Consider the following 19,565-nt stretch of genomic DNA (forward strand, 5'->3'; position numbering starts at 1 on the left):
TGGTGTGTGAATTATCCTATTTCGTCGTTTGGTGCTCTAAATGGGTTACAATAGCTCCTTTGTTTAAGCATTGCTGCTTGAAGCCATTACCCAAGGTTGAGCTAAAGGCTTCACAAATGAGCCAGGCTGCCCTCAAGACCTTTTGTGCGAGTGTATTACATGGTAAGGTCGCACAACCATACCTTATAAATAATACACCCAAACCCTCAGAGTACCTGTGGTAGCAAAAGGCTCAATGCAGTGTTAATTACTGTATTGCCTTAAGAATACAGTACAGTTTGTTTCCGATGCTGCAGGAGGGCTGCAGTGATTAAAGATTCTCTCTTCCATCCTGGTGTAGCCTGAGTATTTTGGGTTGGATTACCACACAAAAATTTAACAGTACCCAAACAAAGCCTTTCGGAGGCAGAGATAAAACAAGCAAACCGTCAGAATGCTTAGCAAGTACAGGATCGTCCTCCTATTCTCACACCACATAATAAAGTAGACAACAGCAAACATAGATGCATTTTGGACATGCAATGAGCAACCACAAAAACAATCACTATCCCAGGCAGAAGATGTTACCCCACCCCCCTTGTTTACTCCACTCCCGACACAAATGGAGCTCTCAGAATGAGTTGCATGTGGATCGCCTCAAGACCCAAGAAAACAGCAGCAGAGGCAGAAATGCATACAGATATCTGGAGTCCCTTCGAAGACATAAACAACAGTCCCAGATAACCTTGAGGATGGATTTACAGATGCAAATGGCTAGGTACTGCATGTGCTTGGAGGCTGCGAACAGACAATAAGGTGAAGCCTCCTGTGCCACCTCCAGGAGCTGACGCAAATTATGATCAGGAAGATGAGGCCTGCTGAGCTTGCCAGCCTCGACATTCACTGAACACACAAGGTGGCAGACCGTTAGGGATATGACATTAAGGGTCCAATGCCACAGTCTGAAAGCCTATGGATAAAGGCTACAGGTCACTATACCACCTTGCTTGTTGCAGTACCACATGGCAGTCGTTTTGTCCCTCAGGACCCAGACAGATGAGCCTTAATGTAAGGCAAAAAGGCTTTGAGGGTCAGTTGAATGGCACACAGCTCTAGGAGATGGATGTAGTGGCGCTGCTTCATCGGAGACCAAAGTCCTCTGATCTCCATTTCACCCCAGTGACAACAGTCCAAGCATAAAGCACCCATCACTTTTATGAGCTTTGGATGAGGCAAACGGAATGTAATGCGCAGGTCAAGTTGGTATCCATCATCAAACACTGAAGGTCCCGGACTTTTGTATCAAAAATACAAATGCAGTCCAAAAAAAAACCTAAGAGTGATGTGCCCAATGAAAGAGAAGATAACACAGCAGGGTAAAATGCGCCTATCAGCATGAGACAATGGTAGAATGTGCACGTGTACGGTATTACCACTAGGTAGTTATACCGTGCACAGAGTCCAGAGGTGTATAGGGCTCAATGTTAAACCCAAAGTCTCTATGAGTGGTAGTGTGGGCGAGCAGCCTTAGGCTTAACACAGAGGAGTGTAAGAAATGTATTGCCCTACATTGACAATAATGGACAAACGACAAGTAGGAGATCTGCACTAATTTTAGAAAAAAAATACTTTGTTTGTATATTATTTAAAGACCAAGACCTCGCAATAAGGTAAGTAAGTTTTTTTTTTAATAAAAACACTTTTCACTTTGAAAAATCAACACTTCGAAACTTTTCAGAACAGTTCAATGTTTTCCTATGGGGAAAACAATTTTGCACTTAAACAGGTAAGTAATGCACTTACAATTCCACTCTTCAGGGCCAAAAGTCAGCAAGGGTCAGTGGCACAGGGCCAGCCGGGGGCAGAGGTAAAAAATCAGAGTTTGACCCAATGCTTTTCAATGGGGACTGGGGCTGCCTGGAGCCACAAATGCTTTTATTTATTTATTTATTTTATTTATTTATTTATTTTGACACTTGTAAAGCGCACTGTTACCTTACGGTGTCCTGGCGCTCCCAAAACTAAATCCCCAGGTTAATTTACAAAAAGCCATGTTTTTAACTTTCGCCGGAAGGTCATAAGCTCAGGGGACAGTCGGAGTGCCACTGGAAGGGCATTCCAGTCCACCGCCGCCCCTCGGCTGAAACTCCTACCTCCCCAACTCACTTTTCTGATGCGTGGGGTCCTGATCAATCCCAGAGTAGCTGACCTCAGTAGTCTTCCGGGTTTGTGCCAGTGAAAGTATTGCCCCAGAAATGCTGGACCTATGCCATGGATCGCCTTGAAGAAAACACACAGACTTGTAAATAGAATCCGCTTCCTTACTGGCAACCAGTGTAATTTCACTAGTTCATGGGAGATGGGCGCAAATTTAGGCAAGCCTATAAACAGGCGCGCTGCTGCATTCTGCAGTATCTGTAACTTGCTGAGTACTCCTTGTTGGGCTTCCAGGAGCAGACTGTTACAATAATCCAATCGTGAAAGCACCAGAGCCGTCACCACTGTTTTTTTGCATTCCCCTGGAAGAAACGGAAGAACCTTCCAAAGGATTTTCAATGTCCAGTGGATGGATGAGGCCAAGGCATTTACCTGAGGTTTGTAAGAAAGTCTCATCTAAGATGACGCCCAAGTTCTTCACCTTGTTGACCGGAGTGGGCAAAGTCCCCATCTCTTCTGGCCACCAGCTCGGACCCCAAAAATTAGCCGTGGAGCCAAACAGTATTACTTCGGTTTTGGCCGAATTAAGTTTTAGACATTTTCCTGCCATCCATTGGCTCACAGCTTTCATGCATTCCTGGAACTTGCTGGCAACGTCATTTTCCCTCCCGGGTAGCAGTGACACCACAATCTGTGTGTCATCTGCATAAGATGTAAGTTCAAACCCATGGGAGCGCATGACTGGGGCCAGAGAAGAGACCTAAACATTGAACAAGGTAGGGCTAAGTGAGGAACCCTGATGGACCCCACAAGATGGTTGAAAGGGTTTCGACTCAAAGTCCCCAACGCGACTACCTGGACCCTGTTGGTCAGAAAAGCTCTCAAAATGTCTAATGCCTTCCCCTGAACCCCACATTCCTCCAGCCGGTCCAGCAAGATGGTATGGTGGACCGTGTCGAAGGCCGACGACAAATCCAGCATGACCAAAGCCGCCCGACCTCCAGAGTCCATCACCTTCCTGACCTCTTCCGTTGACTTGATCAGGGTGACTCTGTACTGTGGCCTGGTCTGAACCCATGCTTTTCAAAGGGGACTGGGGGGTGCCTGGAGCTACACTGATTTCAGGTAAGTAGATCGGTTGCAGGGGCCAAGCTTTGGGGGTTATGTTAAGCATGAGGGCAGAAAGCAGCACCAAACATACAGCACCATTGGCACAGGGCGGTCGGGTGCAGGGTGCAAACTCGACGCTGGGCTCCCAATGCTTTTTAATGGGGATTTTTATTTGGGCAAACAAGCTGCAGGCATTGCACCGGAGATTGCAGGAGGGAGACCAACGTTAGCAAAGGTACGTAGAGATGTATGTTGTCGTAGGGGCACTGTCAGTTCAGCTCACCAAGGCCCAGGGGCTTCGGGTGCAGGGGTGCCTTTCGACGTCAGAGTCTTCTTACCAGAGCCACTCACTGTGAGCCCCTGAATTCACAAAGCAGGTGGCGCAGTGGAGATCAGGAGAGGTCAGCCATGCTGGACATGAGGTAAGGATCGCTGGGGAGACTATGCGGCACAGGTGAGCTACTCCGACTCAGGCCATAGGCGTCGGGTACAGAGTGGGCAGGAATCACGGTTCCATCTGGATCCAGAGCCATTGGATACGGTTTTTTCTGGACAGGTCCGCTGTCCATTGGAGATTAGAGTCTTCTAAGGCAGCTGTCCTCCCAGGCTTTCAAAGGTTTCTGGCTGCAATACAGGTCACAGTTTTGCAGAAGCTGTTGACAGGCTGGTAGGGCAGGGGCCAAGGCAGTCAGGGTCTTCAGACTTCTCTACAGGGATGTCTTCTTGCTTCTTAGGTCATCACAGATCTAATTTCTAGGTCTGGGTGAGACCTATAAATACTAAATTTAGGGGACGTTTTTGGGTAGTACTAGGTAGGGACAATGGGCACCTTACCTGTGGTTACTACACCCACTAGTATGCCACCCTACTGTGGGAGGGGCATACTAACTCTGATTGGAGGAGTCCACTCATCTTCAACATGGAGGAGACTAAAAAGTGTCCTTAACTTCGCCTCCTCCACCTGAGAGGTAGAGTTGTCAAGGAGGGCACACCTCCTATCCCTGCTAAGCTTTCCTGCTGGGTTTCCCGCCCAAAAAAAGATTCCAAATTGGGGGCCGCCATCTGCTGCTAGCAGAAGAAGCTAGGGGTTGCATTACAAAGGCGGCAGGCCTTTGAAGCTTCCCCTTCGAACACTGGCCCATCCTGGGGAGGAGGGGTGACGCTTCTGCATAGAATGTGCATTGTTTCTGGTCTCAGAGAGTGGAGGCTCTCCACCCCGGGTTCCAGAAACATGTCTGTGTGTGGCCTGCTGCCTAAAGCCTGTATTGTCGGTGGATTTTTAGGGGGCACCTCTGAGCACATGTTTTAATATATCTCACACTGGCATCAGAGAGGATTTATTACAAGGAGCTGTTTGGTACCAAACACTCCTGGGTTCAGTGAAGCCATCATGGTGCTGTGAAATGCAAGTTGTCAAGTTCCCAGCCCATGTACTCTCTATGGCTTCCCTAGCACTTACAATATTAAGGAACATACCATAGGGGCATATCTCCTCATGCAGATATGCTACATGCCTTAGGGCTGGTAAGAACTGCTAGAGGGGTGATTTACCTATATCTTAGGCAGTGCTAGGTGGCATGGGACACATGCAGTGTGCCATGTCGACTTGGTCATTTTTTCACCTCACATGGGGCATGCCAGCTGCTGGGCAGTGGCATGGCCCTAGAAAGGGGCTCCCTGGGGACCCTCTTCAGACTCCAGGCCCTGGGTACCCAGTGTACCACTTACTAGGGACCTCCAGGGGGGCAAATTGTGGACATGTTTTTAGGAAAATAACATTGATACTGGCAACCTGTACACAAAAATCAATGTGTGTATGGGGTACTGCAAGAGAACCCCATTTTCTCACTCACTTGAAGATCAACATAAACAAGCAAGCAGATAACGAGCAGCATTTAGTGATGTGTTCAGATTTAGCTTACAGCTGACCTGTACAAATATACTTAACGAATACTATGACAGACACTTGATAGGAAGAACACATTTGCTGCCACGTACAAAGGCACCCTTCGAGATACATTTAGAGTACCAGTTGTTTTTAATATCTTAAGGGGTGTTTGTGGGAGGGACCAAGTTACAGATTTCTGAGGTTTTCAAAAATGAAAAAAGGAAAAGAAAAATTGTTCTTTGCTTCTTGAACTGGGATTATTTTCAGAAGCATTAATTCAGAACTTCGTAGAGTGCTATTTATTCTACCCACCCGAGATATTTGATTTTTGTGTCATGTATTTTGTGGTGTCAAGGTGCACAGCTTGGTTCATGATGCAACCCATTTTGAATCAGCTTTGTGCATCAATTATAATGTATTTGAAAGAACCAAAACAAAGTAATCAAATTATTTTACCCAAGCTTAGTCTTGCTGTGGTATAAACGACCGCTTTCAAATCAGTCAGACTCATCTAGGTTATACCAGTGAGTTAAGCAATTCACATGTTGAGTCTTGAAATGATCAGTTATTATACCACCAATTTAAAGTTTGATTTGATATAAACAGTGTAACCCCCTCAAATCGGTACTGTGTGTTCTTAGCTATTGTATTTATGTGTGCTTACCAGGCCAGATTTGTATCTACCGAAACTCTGTTTTTTTGCAATTGATGATGCGAAGCCTGCACTAACGTACATCAATGGCGTTCAGCCATGAGCAAATCAGAATAGAGCTCAGGGGTACGACGATAAGGAGGAACTCAGATCAAAGTCCTTTTTATTCCAGTGGTAAAACCGTCATAAACAAGTCAGTCTTCTAGAGTCTACCCTAGAGGGAGTATTTCCTCTCGTATCACCTGTATCATATGCACAGAGGTCATACAAAATATTTAAATGTTTGAGAGGCATGCTAAGAGGTACCAAGTAAAGACTGAAAAGCCATTAAGATGAGCCTTGCGGAATGCTTTGGCCTAGAGTTAAAGGGTCTCACAGGCTATTTTATTTGTTGGACTCTGTTTTCCAGGTACGATTATAGCGAGTTCAGAACAGTACTATTTATACTTATTTGTCCAATGAGTGTGTTAAGTGGTTTGTGCAGCTCATCGTATAAAATGCTACCGGGAGATACATGCATAAATCACTCTTGTCCAGTAAGTATAATGAATCATCAAATGCATGAAAACTGCAAAAATTGTCAAGAAGTAGACTTCTACATTACAGTAACTTCGGCTAAGGTAATACGATACAGGCTAATCATCATGGCAACTTTAAAACCTATGTGTTCAGTGTTACATCTGCTGTCTCAGAACAGCTACCCTGGAGCTACTTAACTAACTTCCTGATATTTCTCTCTACTTTTTCTTGGAACTCTAGGTGGAAAAACCTCCTACAGCCTTAGCCATGCTTTCCAGGTGACCACGGCACACCTCAACAGATCTGCATTGCATTTGGCTGGTGGAGAAGCAGTCTCCTCTTTTTCTACATCAGTTTGTCGCAGCTGTGCGGGACATTTGAACAATCCTATTGCAAGACAGATAGCACATGACTATGCTGGGGTGCAAAGTATCATATTTCACTCTCATGCACCATTTGGGCTCAGCATGACTTGTTAGGTCTTCTGTGGCAGCTTCAGAGTAGTACGTCTCGTTGACAAGGCTTGTGTAGCAAAGCATATATTACGAATGCTGTACTTTCGTGGGAAAATGTGTAATGCTCCTGCCTTCAATAGGTGGCCTTTACAGAAATTAGGTTGAGTACGGCAGGATTCACCATAAGAACCAGTGGGGGGATCCCTTCACTACAGTTGAATTACAAAAGAGAGAGAGAGAGAGAGAAGGATAAAGTACAATCATACCAGGAGGAAGTCCAACTGAGAGGATCTCTGCTGACTCAGGGTGCTAAAATGGCCACACTAAATTGCAACTGGTGGTTTACTAAAAGCCTTGGCAATAAAGCTCAAGTCGGTCCGAAATCAGGCCATAAATATGATTGAATTTGGTTTGTTTTGCCCCAATACCATTTTCATGGGTACAATGGTAGAAGGGAGTTGAAGGGAACACCACAAATATGTAGCAATAACCACCAAACCCTTGGAGCCATAAACTGTTAACAGACTCTAGAAAAACACGGAGGACACTAGCGTTCTGCCCAGATATTCGACCGTACCAAAAAAGAATCTGAATGGACAGCTGCAACAATGCAAACAATTAACTGAAGGGTGAAAGTATTGTAGGTTTGAGGCAGTGGAGCATCCAGGGTAGTTGGGATCCTTTAGGCCAGAAGATTAAATCAGTCAATTGTTTTAAATGTTAGACTAGGGACCTTGATAAGGGACCACAACAGCAGATATTTGGGTTTACATCCTCAATTAGTACCAACTCCTCCTCGTGTCGGTCTTGAATTAATTTTTTGTGCTTTTTGGTGCAAGAAAGATATGGCACGCTACGACCATTCCTTCAAAACATGTCATCAGCCTTCCAATATAGCCTGTACTCTTCTAAGAAAGGGGGGAAAGCCTTCCCGTCCTTACTTCGTACCAGATGAATTAAGAGGGAATCCAGTGGGAGACTTCAGAACCAACCTTAATGTCAAAATACAAATAAAAGGAGAAAGAATAGAGAAAGGGAAAAGGCAGCACTTTGCCTCTGTCTTTTAAACCAAGCAGGCAAGGAAAACAAGGAGAGCATTCTGGAAATGTGATGGGCTACAACAATTGATACAGCTTCCAATTCCACCCTGACAGTGGAAGAATAGAGTGAAGCACCAAATAGACATTAAGAGGAAGTATTAACATACTTGGCGGTACATATAAACAGTTTATGCACGGTCTGGGGTCCATCCACAAGGTTTCCAAGCTATCAAAAAGTGTGGGAAAGGGAAGCATAATAGTACTCGGCAGGAGTCAGAGGAGTACTGCAGGCGAACCAACTACAAATTACAAGATCTCTTGGCCATGGACCTTGAGTTGTAAGGGTGTAGTCAGATCTTAATATAGAATGAAAGATCTCCATGATATTACTTGTGTATGTTAAAATAGGGTATGTCATCAACATCAATCGATGTAACAGTGAAGTAGGACGTTGCCCCAGAAGAAACTGAGGTGCTCTCAGACCTCATCTTGTCTGGGTTATGTGTTTGTTAAAGAGGAAGTAATCTCTGGCCTCTTAGAATCTTGTCAGAATGAAGAACATTGATTAGTTACTTGGTGTGTGTTGGAGTGGCCAAAAACAAGTCCTAATATGAAATAAAGAATTGCACAGATGTGGTCTGTGATGTGCTGAAAGAGCAAAGTCAGACCTGTGTCGATCTGAGAAGGAATCAACTCTTTGGTATTACTCATTGTGTGTTACGAGTGTGGAAGACCAGCAAGGAATAGTGAGGTTCCATGACATCACATTATCTTTGTTGCTACTGAGATGAAAAACTGGAATTTTATCAGAGAAATTAGGACATTACCTGGTATGTGTAACAATATCAGTCAAGGCACCTCCTTCAAGGAACTCCATCACTACCCAAAGCTCATCCCCAACAAGGTAGCTGTTGTACATTTCCACCACATTCTCCTGCTGGTAATCTCTCATGATTACAACCTGAAATGCAGACACAAGACAGATGTGAACAGCGCTTTTAGCACAGGAATCCTGCGCAGGTGCATGTGAAATGGAGCAGCAAACCAAAACAATGTCAGTCATAAGCAACACTGTGGGAGGTCTAATGTTTTGTGGTAAGAAATATGAATGGGATTGTAACTATGACTCGGGAGTCATAACCACAGTTTTGTGACACCTCGAGCAGGGAAAGCTGCAGCAGGGACAAATAAAACTTCAACTGAGAGTGTGATCACTCAACATCAGGGCTTTATGCTGAGGGTAGACCATTAGGTCAGTACAACCTGAAGTCCTATAAAACAGAGGACAGGCCATGCTCTGAAATAACTAGAAAGAGGGAGTCACTCTTACCTCATTGAAGAGCAACTCTCGCCTCTGCTGCTTTCGTAAATCCATTTTCTTCACTGCTACTAACTTTCCGCTTGTCTTGACAGTGGCAATGCAGACAATCCCAGTGGACCCCTCTCCAATTTTAATGAAGTTGTCCAGATAACTCCGGGGATCCCCTGGATCTACCACTTTTTGTAGTGCAGTGCGGAACTGCTCATGCGACACACGCTGTGGTTCACGTTGAGGGGAGCGTGGTGGTGGAGGCACCTGTGTGGGTGGGGAAAAAGGAGTCTGAGAATTTGGGGGACCAATGCGCGTTAAGTGAGGGTCAGAGGCATGGGGTGACAGCCCTGGGTGAGGTTGGTCTGGGTTCTTGGTCCTAATTTGTCCTTGCTGAATCCTGGATGAGCTGCTTTTGCCAGTTACAGGTCCATTGGGAATGTCTTGGGGTTTTCCTGGCCGATGATCCACCTGAAAAGGAACAAAGAAAATGCTGAATTTGCTGTAAGAGAGCAAACATCCCAAGGGTGAACACCCAAACTTCCATACTTCAACATGGAGAAGTAGAGGGACTTTACTATTCAATATATTCGAAGGAGCTAAGACACACTAATGATATCTTACTTTGAACTACTATCACTGCAAGGACCCATCTTTGTAGCTAACTCTTGAAGCTCAGGCGTTGGGGAGCACTATATGTTTTCACCAGGCAGACCTAACATTACGGCAGATGCAACAAATCATATGTCCTTCCATACAGCCTGCTCTGTTCCCCATCATTTCTCTCTCTCAAAAGTTGATGCCTTTTGTAAAACACACTTTAGTAAAAAGAGACCGGGGCATATACAGTGGGTTTTGCAGCGGGCACAAACCCACACAGTCACTACAATAGTAACTTTTTTTGTTCTTACCGCTCACTATCGCCCATTCACAAAATGTTGGGAGAAACTACTAAGCAAAATAAAGGATGTAAAGTGGAAGTGATAACTCAAGAAAACAGGCTCCACAGTCTGTCTAGCAACATTATGCACCTATTCTGCATAAACACTTGCTGAAGAGGGGCATTAACTCTGCTGGAATAGGCATGAACACCCTGTGCTAGGTGTGTCCCTGGAATTGTGTATCAGTGAGAACAGTAAGGCAATATAATTGAATTGGTCTAACGTCTCAGGTGATAATAACCACTGCCCTCATAAGGCACACTATCATCTGTCTGGTGTCTATGCGCTGATAAGTAGTGCTAATTACTGCACAACCACTAGCTGGTACTCATTCATCGGCTTTAGAAGGATGAACGGCCGAGTGGACACCCCAGTATTCATACCTGTGGCCTACAGATCACACACACACACACATCACCACAGCTACAACAAATTAATCAGTCCTATGAGACATCTGACTGACTATTCCAATATGCAACCTAAATCAGTGTATATTCAAAATTGCGAAAATCTTCTGCTAGGTGACCAGACTGGGGCACGGAAATACTCAACCACTATCCACCAACAAAACCATCAGTACAGACATAGTGTCAATAAATACCTTAATAATGCTTTTAACCTCGAGCCCCTTAGATGATAAAATAATAGTTCTATCCCTGATCCCACAAAAATGTCTAGCCCACAGTGAATTCGTATTTATTTACCTAAAAACGTGCGTCATGACAAGTCGACCATGAATGCCTTATAAATGTCAAACTGCAGTACATAACTAGTTGGATGCAAAACCGAGGTTTGGAGGTGTGCCTTGCCTCATTGAACAAGGTTCTGCTGGCAAAGTTGAGAGCTTAGCCCAGTAGGGAGAAGCTGTAGTGAGGGAGGCCTAAGGGCAGGTTGTTGCAACAATCTAATTTACTATTAGTGATTTGGTGAGGGTCTTGGCAGTATGGAACAGGAGGCAGGTCCATAATTATTACATGCTAACACATATGTGGCGGGGTAGTGACTCCAAATGCCTGGTAGAAGATTTAGGTATGGTTGAGAGGTCTTGAGAAAAGCAGAAATAACTAAGCAGAGGGGTTACTATAGAGGAGGAGGGAAAGGTTGCCAGTAAAGAGGCGTTCAACATGAAGGACAAGACTGCTATCTAAATTCGGATAGCAGTAGTGCAGTCACAGATAAATGACTGGCAGTAGAGAAGGGGAGGAAAAGAAGAACTATGAGAAATTTTGGTTTTTGAAACATGGAGTTAAATGGAGTAGGCGATCCATAGTTTAATCTTTTTTGCTAGGATATTGTCATAGGATTGTGCATAAACCCCTGAGACAGAGAGCTCGCAGTGCAGACAAGTAGAAGTTAAAAAGTAGCAGTGACCAGTATAATCCCGGAGGCTCACAAAAGAATTGGTCACTTTGGAAAGAAATGTGCCAAATTTCGCTTGTTGGGGTCAACCCAGCAGAAAGAAATGAACCAGCTAATGGTGGTGAGTTGCAACTTATGAAATACCAAGACAGGAGGTCTTACAGGACTTCTTTGGGGATCTTATGGTGACTATAAATTCTCATCTCCTAGCGTGTAAGAAATCCACTCTGGTCAGTTGTATTTTCCTGAAGCAGAGGTACTGAGTAGCTATTTGTACTGGCAACTCAAGCCTTGGTCTTTCTCCGTGGAGTGGATTAAAGCCAGAAGCAATAGAGATGAAATTACTGGAGTCAGCTCTGGTTCCTTAGATTTATATTCTACTATTTTTATCTCTTCATTGCCCCTAGAAGGCAGTAGAGAGGCTGGGTGTCTGCAGCTCAGTGGCAGGCAATGGTGGCAGTCTAACCTCAAGAATCGTACAGATTGGCTAATAATGTATCACTGTGTGGCTATTCTAAGGCATAACAAGGACTCTGGCAAAGTTACTTCATGGTAAAGTAGAGTAAGGACGAGCTTCTAGTAGGGGTACTGTTGCCTCCATTCATATAGAATACTTGGGAATGGTACCTGAAGCAAACAAGTCACTCAGTTGCAGGGGGTCTTGAAAGCACACATTAGGCCTTGTCAGCACTATTCATTTTAGAAGAGTGAGTGGGGTGGATAAGGCATCAGATTATTTAGGCCATGTCTGCCAACCCAAGAACTGTATTAAGTATGAGGTGTCTTTTCTATAAGCGAAAGAGAAGATAAAATGTTTACAAAGAAAGACTAAACATTTTCCATATGCATTATATAGCCAGTTCTGGAATGAGTGCTTTGCAACGTCTTAAAGAGGAAGTGCAAGATGACAAGAATTGCAATTATTAGGGATGCAGGACTAACCAGTCTTGAATCCTGGTCACTGCAGGATACACTAGCCCCTGAGTAAAGGCCTGATAAGGTACAAGCAAACTGTAACAAAAAGTAGTACAACCTTTAATCAGGCAGTCATCTATGGGATTAGACCAAAATGGAAACAGGACAGCATATATCTAGTTCATCTTTGTCAGCCAGAAAGAATATATTTAGGATGAGGTACATAGAAAATAAGCTCACGGTAGTACCACATGTGCATAGAAAGATAAAACTGCCACGTCAGCAAACCGAGGAAGTGTAACTCGGTTGGCACTGCTGCCTGGTTAAAAAAAGACACCGGTTGCCACTGCCTCTCTTTAGTGCATTTTTTTCCTGTGTAAACAAACAAACCCTTATATTAACATGCTGCTTTCAGAGTATATTTTAATCATGACGTGTTATTTTTGATATTGTGAATATATCCATAAATGCCCATTACTTTTTTACATACGGCTGGAACTATTATTTTAAGTCTTTAACGCACCACACTTCATGAACGTTATTTTGCTGGTAATCTGCAACAGTCTTGTGCACCCACGCCTGCAATATACTTTGGGTGTTGGAACGGAGATTGGAAGGGGGAGCTAGTTTTGCAGCACGTGATAATGAGCTTGAGAATAAGCACAAGGTGACTGGGCGTGCCTATGAAACATCTGCAGAAGGGATGTGAATTGGAAGTATTTGGTGATTTGCAAGGCCACCACCGCTAAATATTGCTGAGTTCTAAATGTCTCTATACCTGCACAGTTATCTTTTATTGGACTGTGCCTATGGATGAGAGGGAGCTCAGCTCTAGCTTCAACTCCAGTACACTCCTTACTAATATTTGGAAGATTTTCACAGCCCTCTTTGTGATCGCCTCCCCTTTCTGAGCAATCACATGAGGCGATCACCTTCATCGTCTAAGCATATTACCTGGGGCAGAGTTCCCCGGATAGGATCAGTCTCTGCACGTGGGTAAGTGTTGAAGGGGCGTCCAGTTTGCTGAGTGGCCTTCATCACTCCATCGCTGACCGGTATGTTGGGTGTTCGGATATTGGGCCCAGAGAGTGGTCGTTTTTCCCGTGGGGACTGTGGACTCAGCTGCCCAGTATACGTGGACTTGGGTCTCCTGTCAGAACTGTCATTTTTCTCTCTCCGTACCACACGGTCCAGGGGCTCATCGTATCCCTGATCAGCCGGATGCTCTCTCCTTCCATCCGACCGGTCATGAGGTCTTGTTCGGTTATCAGATGGTTTCTGGTAGTCCGGTGGAGGCAGACGGAGAGGATGAGGTTTAGCACTGGGCTCTTGTCCTCGAGGCTGTTGTGGGTGAGAACGCAGCTCTTCACGAGGCCGTTCCCTATCAGAGTGCTCTGATTCAGGCCTTGCTCCATGTCGGCCCCTATCACCCCGATCCCTGTGCTCTTTGCTCCTTCCTCCATCCTCATGGTGACGGGCTCTGGACGCCTCATTCAAGCCATTCTCCTGTGGCATCAGATCTCGCCGAGGATGAGCTGGGGGGCTATCTCTCCGAAGAGAGTTGGAGCGAGTAACAGACATGTTCTCAAATTCATCCAGCAGCCAAGTCAATGAGCCATCCCGTGCCAACTTGCTCCCTCGCACGATGGTCTGCAAAAGAAATAAAATAAAAATAAAAATGAAAGTTACGGAAATAAGTAATCAACTTTCAGTCTGGAGAAATGTCATTACTCTGCAGAAGCGAAGAAGACAGAATTATAACAATAATCCACAGAATACATCCATGCCTATAATTATTAATTTTAGATTTTATTAGCAATTTGTCACACAGCTAGTTACACGGTCATTAGAACAAGTAAAAAGATAAAAACTGATGGACCACATATTGAAGAAAGTTATATGTGCTATAAGGGAATTTCTCGTAGCGTACAAATCAATTTGCAAAAAAAACCTTTCTTGGAAAAGCGGGCACATACCATTTTATCTAATTCTCATTTGTGAATGGCATCAAAAACCATGCACAGAGGGTTTATGCTTTCAATGCAGTCCTCCTCTCCTGGTACACGTTCGGCAATTATGAGAATCTCTCTCCTGCTTAGAGGAGCCATATGGCACGTACATAAGGGTATGCACCTGTTACAACGCATTTTTTACTCCGCACTACCACTACAACGCAGGCATTACAACGCATACCGTTACAACGCATTGCGCTGGGGGGCGCTCTAGGATAAGAGATAAGTTTAATTTACTATCCAACACCTTCCCTAGGGTCCACGGGGACTGAAGTTAGAATAGTAAATTATACTTACCACTATCCAGCACCCCAAAGCGCTATGCGTTGTAGCGGTATGCGTTGTAAATACCGCGTTGTAATGGTATGCGGAGTAAAAGTATGCGTTGTAACGACATACATCCGTACATAAGCCATGTGGTCCTTGTGACTTTGTTTACAACTGCTTATTCAGCTAGTACATGGGTTCACTGTTATTTGTCCAAATCTCTACCACCTTTTCATGGCTGAGATTCCTGGAAAGCCTGAAATGCTAAATGACCCTGCTCCTCACCAGCATAAACAACTTGGAAAAAAAAAATATATATATATATATATATATATATATATATATATATATATTTGAAATATGGAAGGGGGACAGGCTTGTAAGGTAAGGGGCTGAGGAAACGGAAATATATACACAATGCAATCTCATCCATTCTACTGCAGTCAAAAGCTCAAATGCCCACTGATGAACATCCTATATTTTACAGGTCTGACACACAATCAGAAAACAAAGTAGGTAGCAACCCAAAAACACTTTATGGAATAAAGTCCTTGTGTGTCTTTAGTCCAAGTTGACAACAGACAGAATAAGAGCAAACAACAACACAGCCTATACTTGGAATGCGTTTAGATAGGTAATATCACAAATATAACGCAGGCTGCGTCATACTGGGTTGTGGCCTGAGTAATCTCATATTTCTTGGGTGCCAGTAAAGACCTACAAAACAGAATTCAACTTTGAAGATTGTTCTAGTTCTAAGGAGGATGCAGAGCCAAGATATTTAACTAATTCCAGGTTTACAACTAGGGTTAGAATTAGTAAAGAGTATACAACCCTTATTATACCTGAAACACATTGACAAATTCTAAGGTAACTGCAGCTCTTAGCAGCACATTTAAAGCTTAAAGAATTTCAAACTCTCCCACATCTCCAATGAGAAACATGCTTATGAAAATGAACATAATGCCAGCCAATTACCTCATGATGACGCATGACCATGTGTGGAATAGGAACCGAGACATGGAGGAGTACAGTCTTTATGCACACAATTACATGCAACCAATTCAGTCTTCACCAAACTTACCATGTTCTTCTTTCTCCTCGTCTTCCTTCCCCAAAATTGACAGCACTAAGCACCTGCACAGTAGTCCACAGAACTTCACAATATCACTACCACTTACAAGATTTGCTTTCTCATCACCTTTAGAATTTTTTTCTGGTCGATAATTGCATACATGTATGCAATTTCATTTTTTCCTATAAAATGACCACCAAAAAAAAACGACCAAACGGCTCATTCATGTGATTTAACTGGGTCGTGTGACACTTTGCTCACGCATCTTGGAATTAATCACAGTATTATTGCCAAAGTACCAAACTGAAGTTCTAGTAAAATCTTAATAAAAATACAAATGATTAAATAAAGATGGATGAACTTAGGCAGACCAGCAGTTTTTATTTAGGCCAATGATCACAAGTAAAAAAATATGAAAGAAAAAAGAAGAGGGCTTTACACTCCAAAAGTTAAAATTAGCAATAAAAGAACTTTCTTGCTGATCTTGCTGTAAGGAGGAAGATATTACTGAGCAAATATTTATGTTCAGCAAAATCCATTAGTACTACCATGACGTTTTAAAAATACAATGACGAATGGTACTCTGTAGCCTCGCTCTATTTAACGAAAACACAGAGAAGCAGATGGCGTATATTATTAGCATGCTTCGTCAAGTAGATTAATTAGAAATGTAAAGATTGATTTCAGATCGGCAAGTTTGCAAACGTTCCTAAATTGGCTTGCATTCCCTAGAACTCAGTTTTAGGAATTTTAGAATTAAACCTTGGCAAACTTGATTTCAGAGACTAATTAAGACAAGCATTTACAATGCAATAGGTCTCACAGCATTAAAGTTTGAGTTACTGGCATTGTAAATGACAATGCTTTGCATTATTTATTTATTTTTTTAATTTGCAATTGGTATATAAGCATTGTTTGTGAATGGTTAGTTGTTGCTTATGCTAAGCAAAGTTGGCAGTAATATAGAGTGCTAGTCTTGCTTGTTATAAGCATGCTGATTTAAAGCGCTCTGATACCTGCGGGTAAAGTTTGCGCTATATAAAAGTGAAAACTAATAAATAAATTTAAAAAAGCCTACCTGTACCACGTCCATTCTTATTATGCGATGCCACATATCTTTGGGTCCCTGTACTTATTAACTGCACCCGGCTGTGGGAAACCTCCATGGCAGGAACAACGTGTCGCTGGGCAGACACAGGAAATGTAGCCACTGTCCTGTGGCTGCACCGCGGGGTAACAGTGTAGGGGCAGGAAGGCAGGCAGTTGGTAGTAATGTGCCATAGCAGTGTAGTTCTCTGTGTATGCTGGCCATGGGGGTTGCTATCGGCTGAGAAGAAGTGGTGAGGAGGTGCCGGTTCGGTGTGCCTGCTTCCTGATCTTGGGCAGGCGACAGGTAAAAATATGTACATCTTGAATCAAATGTCAGTCTCTCAGACTATGTAAAGTACTGTGACGTCCTGCAAGATGTTTGTACTTGTATTGGCAATACACAAACAAGGTATCCATTCATTCATATTCTTAATGCAATATATTACTGGAGTGATACAGGTGAGTGGGGTAAACGTTTTAATGGCTGCCATTCACATAACAGTTTCTCTGTTTACACTGTCTCTATACCGGTATGTCCCATTCGTCAGTCAACCTGTCTACCCAGCCTTCTTGTCTGACTTACACCATCTTTCTGTCCGTCCTTCGTCTGTCTTGTCCATTTGTCTGTGTACTCACTGAGCCATTTACCCGTCTATCTAACCATCTCTAAAGTTAAGTACAACCTCGCCTCTATTACAATACCTGTACCCCTGTGACCTGAGATGAGGCGTTGACTACGCTCGGATTCATTGCCTTTAACTGTTCGATGGTGTGTATGGAGTTTGGCTGCAGCCTGTACCAAACGTTCGCAGTTACGTGTTTGTGGCAGAACTGAAAGCAGGGCAGAGACGTTTATGGCACCCTGGCAGATGCTAGTGGCAACTGCGTTTTTTGTTTTAAAACGTGCCATCAAATTGCAAGAGGTGCAGTTCATATTTTGTGCCCAACAAAGATTATTGTTCCCACCACTTTGAGGTCCACATTGTGTGCGCGCACGTGGGTGTGTGAGCAGGGTGAGGGGTTAAGTGTGACTGTGGAGATCCTGCTGGATGTGTGTATGTTTGCTTGCTGCTGTGCACGCATGTATGCGCTACTCTTTGACTACCATGTGTCTGTTTTTCCTCTTAGTATCTGACAGTGCGTATATGTGTGCCTGTGAGTGTTGGTGTGTGTCTGTAAGTATGCTTGGTTTGCGTTCCTGTATGCATGCGCATATCTCCATAATTGGTGTGCCTGTGAGTGTTGGTGTGTGTCTGTAAGTATGCTTAGTTTGCGTTCCTGTATACATGCGCATATCTCCATAACTGTCTAAGGTGTGTTATTGTGTCTGTGGTTATATCCCTGTGTGCTTGAGTGTGTGTGTGTGCCATTCTTTGTGGGTTTCACTGGCTGAGGCTGCTTGTTTGTGTCTGTGTGCGAGTAATAATCATATCTGTGTATCATCTTCGTGTGTGTTTGTTTACGGTCTGCTTGTCAGTGACTCTTTTGATGTGTGTCTGCCTGTGTGTGTATGCACGATAGTCTGAGTGTCTCATTGGCGGTGGCCAGTCTGTGTGTTGTTGGTATGCGTGATTTTAAGACATAATGTGTTTGGCTGCCTGTCAGCCCGTGTGTGTGTCTGACTGGAGTGTTTCGACAGAGGTGAAGGTGGGGCTGTTATTCGGGCGTCATGCCTCCACACTCCATGGCATAGAGGATTGTCTCCTGTCAAGCAGTCTGCGCAGGGGCACATACTACACACATGTTGCTGCCTTGTCTTGCAGAGAGCTCGGAAGACACTGCTCTGCTCTCTGGCCGTCCTGTTTTTTTTCCGGGACCCAGTTATCTCCGAGACAACACCGGAGGCCGCTCTGGGTGTCAGAGGGGTGAAGGGAGAAGGGATTAGTAGCTCTGGCCCAGGTTCGCACTGGAGGAGGGGGTCTACGCCATAAAAGCTGGTTTAGGCTCCGCAGCGCTTCTTCTTGGTGCGTAGAATCACGGCGGCAGAGTAGAAGTCTAGCCCCATGTTGGTGTTACACAGCAAACGCTGCAGGAGCAACAGTAGAAAGTACAGTAGAGAGCAAATGAGTCCGGGAGGAAAACAGAGGCATGCAACCGCCCAAGCAGCCCTGCCTGCGGTGTCACCTGACCTCAGGGAGGGGCGCTGACTGCATGTCTGCTGCTGATGGGAGGAGGATTTGGCACTGACAACCACCATATGAGGAGGGGGGCATCGGCATAGACTGAAACGGTTTGCGCTGTATAAACATCACAAAGTCCAACAAAAACAGCATACAACTGGCACGCGGGAACTTCCTCTGCTGGCCAGTAAGCTCTGCCCCCATATTTCTCGAGGCAGCAGTTCTGGCCGATCTCGGCAGATCTTCAAGATATGTGGGGTGGGCTCACTCCTCTCATTGCTCGCAAATTCTTCTCCAAGAGCACAAATGCGGGCGCACTTTTTAACAAGCATTGAAAAGGGCATTAGATCTGCTCTCCACAAAAAACAAGTCAGGCGCCACACTATGCTAACTGCAGCCAGCCTGTTTATCAGCGCCGCGCGCCTCATGAACAGCGCCGCTGCCCCTCTGCAGACTCCCCCTGCATTCCAAAGGAACTGTTCACGAGGCGCGTGTCGCGATCCTGCAAAAGCGCACGCGCCCAACGTTATCCTATGGGAAAACGCTGCGCGCGGCCAGGTCTTGTATCCACTTTCCACTCGTTGTCGGCTGAGCCGACAGCTATAGTTCTCTCTGCGAGAGCGCGCTTTTCGCAGCGAGACCTACAAAAGAAATGCTTTAATTTTCATCACAAAAACA

At 44.4% G+C, this 19,565-nt stretch overlaps 1 protein-coding gene across 3 annotated transcripts in view; it reads right to left on the reverse strand.

Annotated features, from left to right (window-relative positions):
- The window catches only part of PAK4 (p21 (RAC1) activated kinase 4), a 223,716-nt gene that overhangs the window by 52,131 nt on the left and 152,020 nt on the right, over positions 1-19,565 (reverse strand). For all 3 annotated transcript variants that reach the window (XM_086938849.1, XM_086938848.1, XM_086938850.1), the window contains exons 3-5: positions 13,279-13,974; positions 9,131-9,580; positions 8,628-8,761 (exon numbers count right to left, since the gene is read on the reverse strand). In XM_086938849.1, coding sequence (XP_086794975.1) covers positions 8,628-8,761; positions 9,131-9,580; positions 13,279-13,974 — 1,280 coding nt within the window. The remainder of the gene's footprint in view (positions 1-8,627; positions 8,762-9,130; positions 9,581-13,278; positions 13,975-19,565) is intronic.

This window comes from Lissotriton vulgaris, chromosome 9 (assembly GCF_964263255.1).
Source record: "Lissotriton vulgaris chromosome 9, aLisVul1.2, whole genome shotgun sequence".
Taxonomy (NCBI): Eukaryota; Metazoa; Chordata; class Amphibia; order Caudata; family Salamandridae; genus Lissotriton; species Lissotriton vulgaris.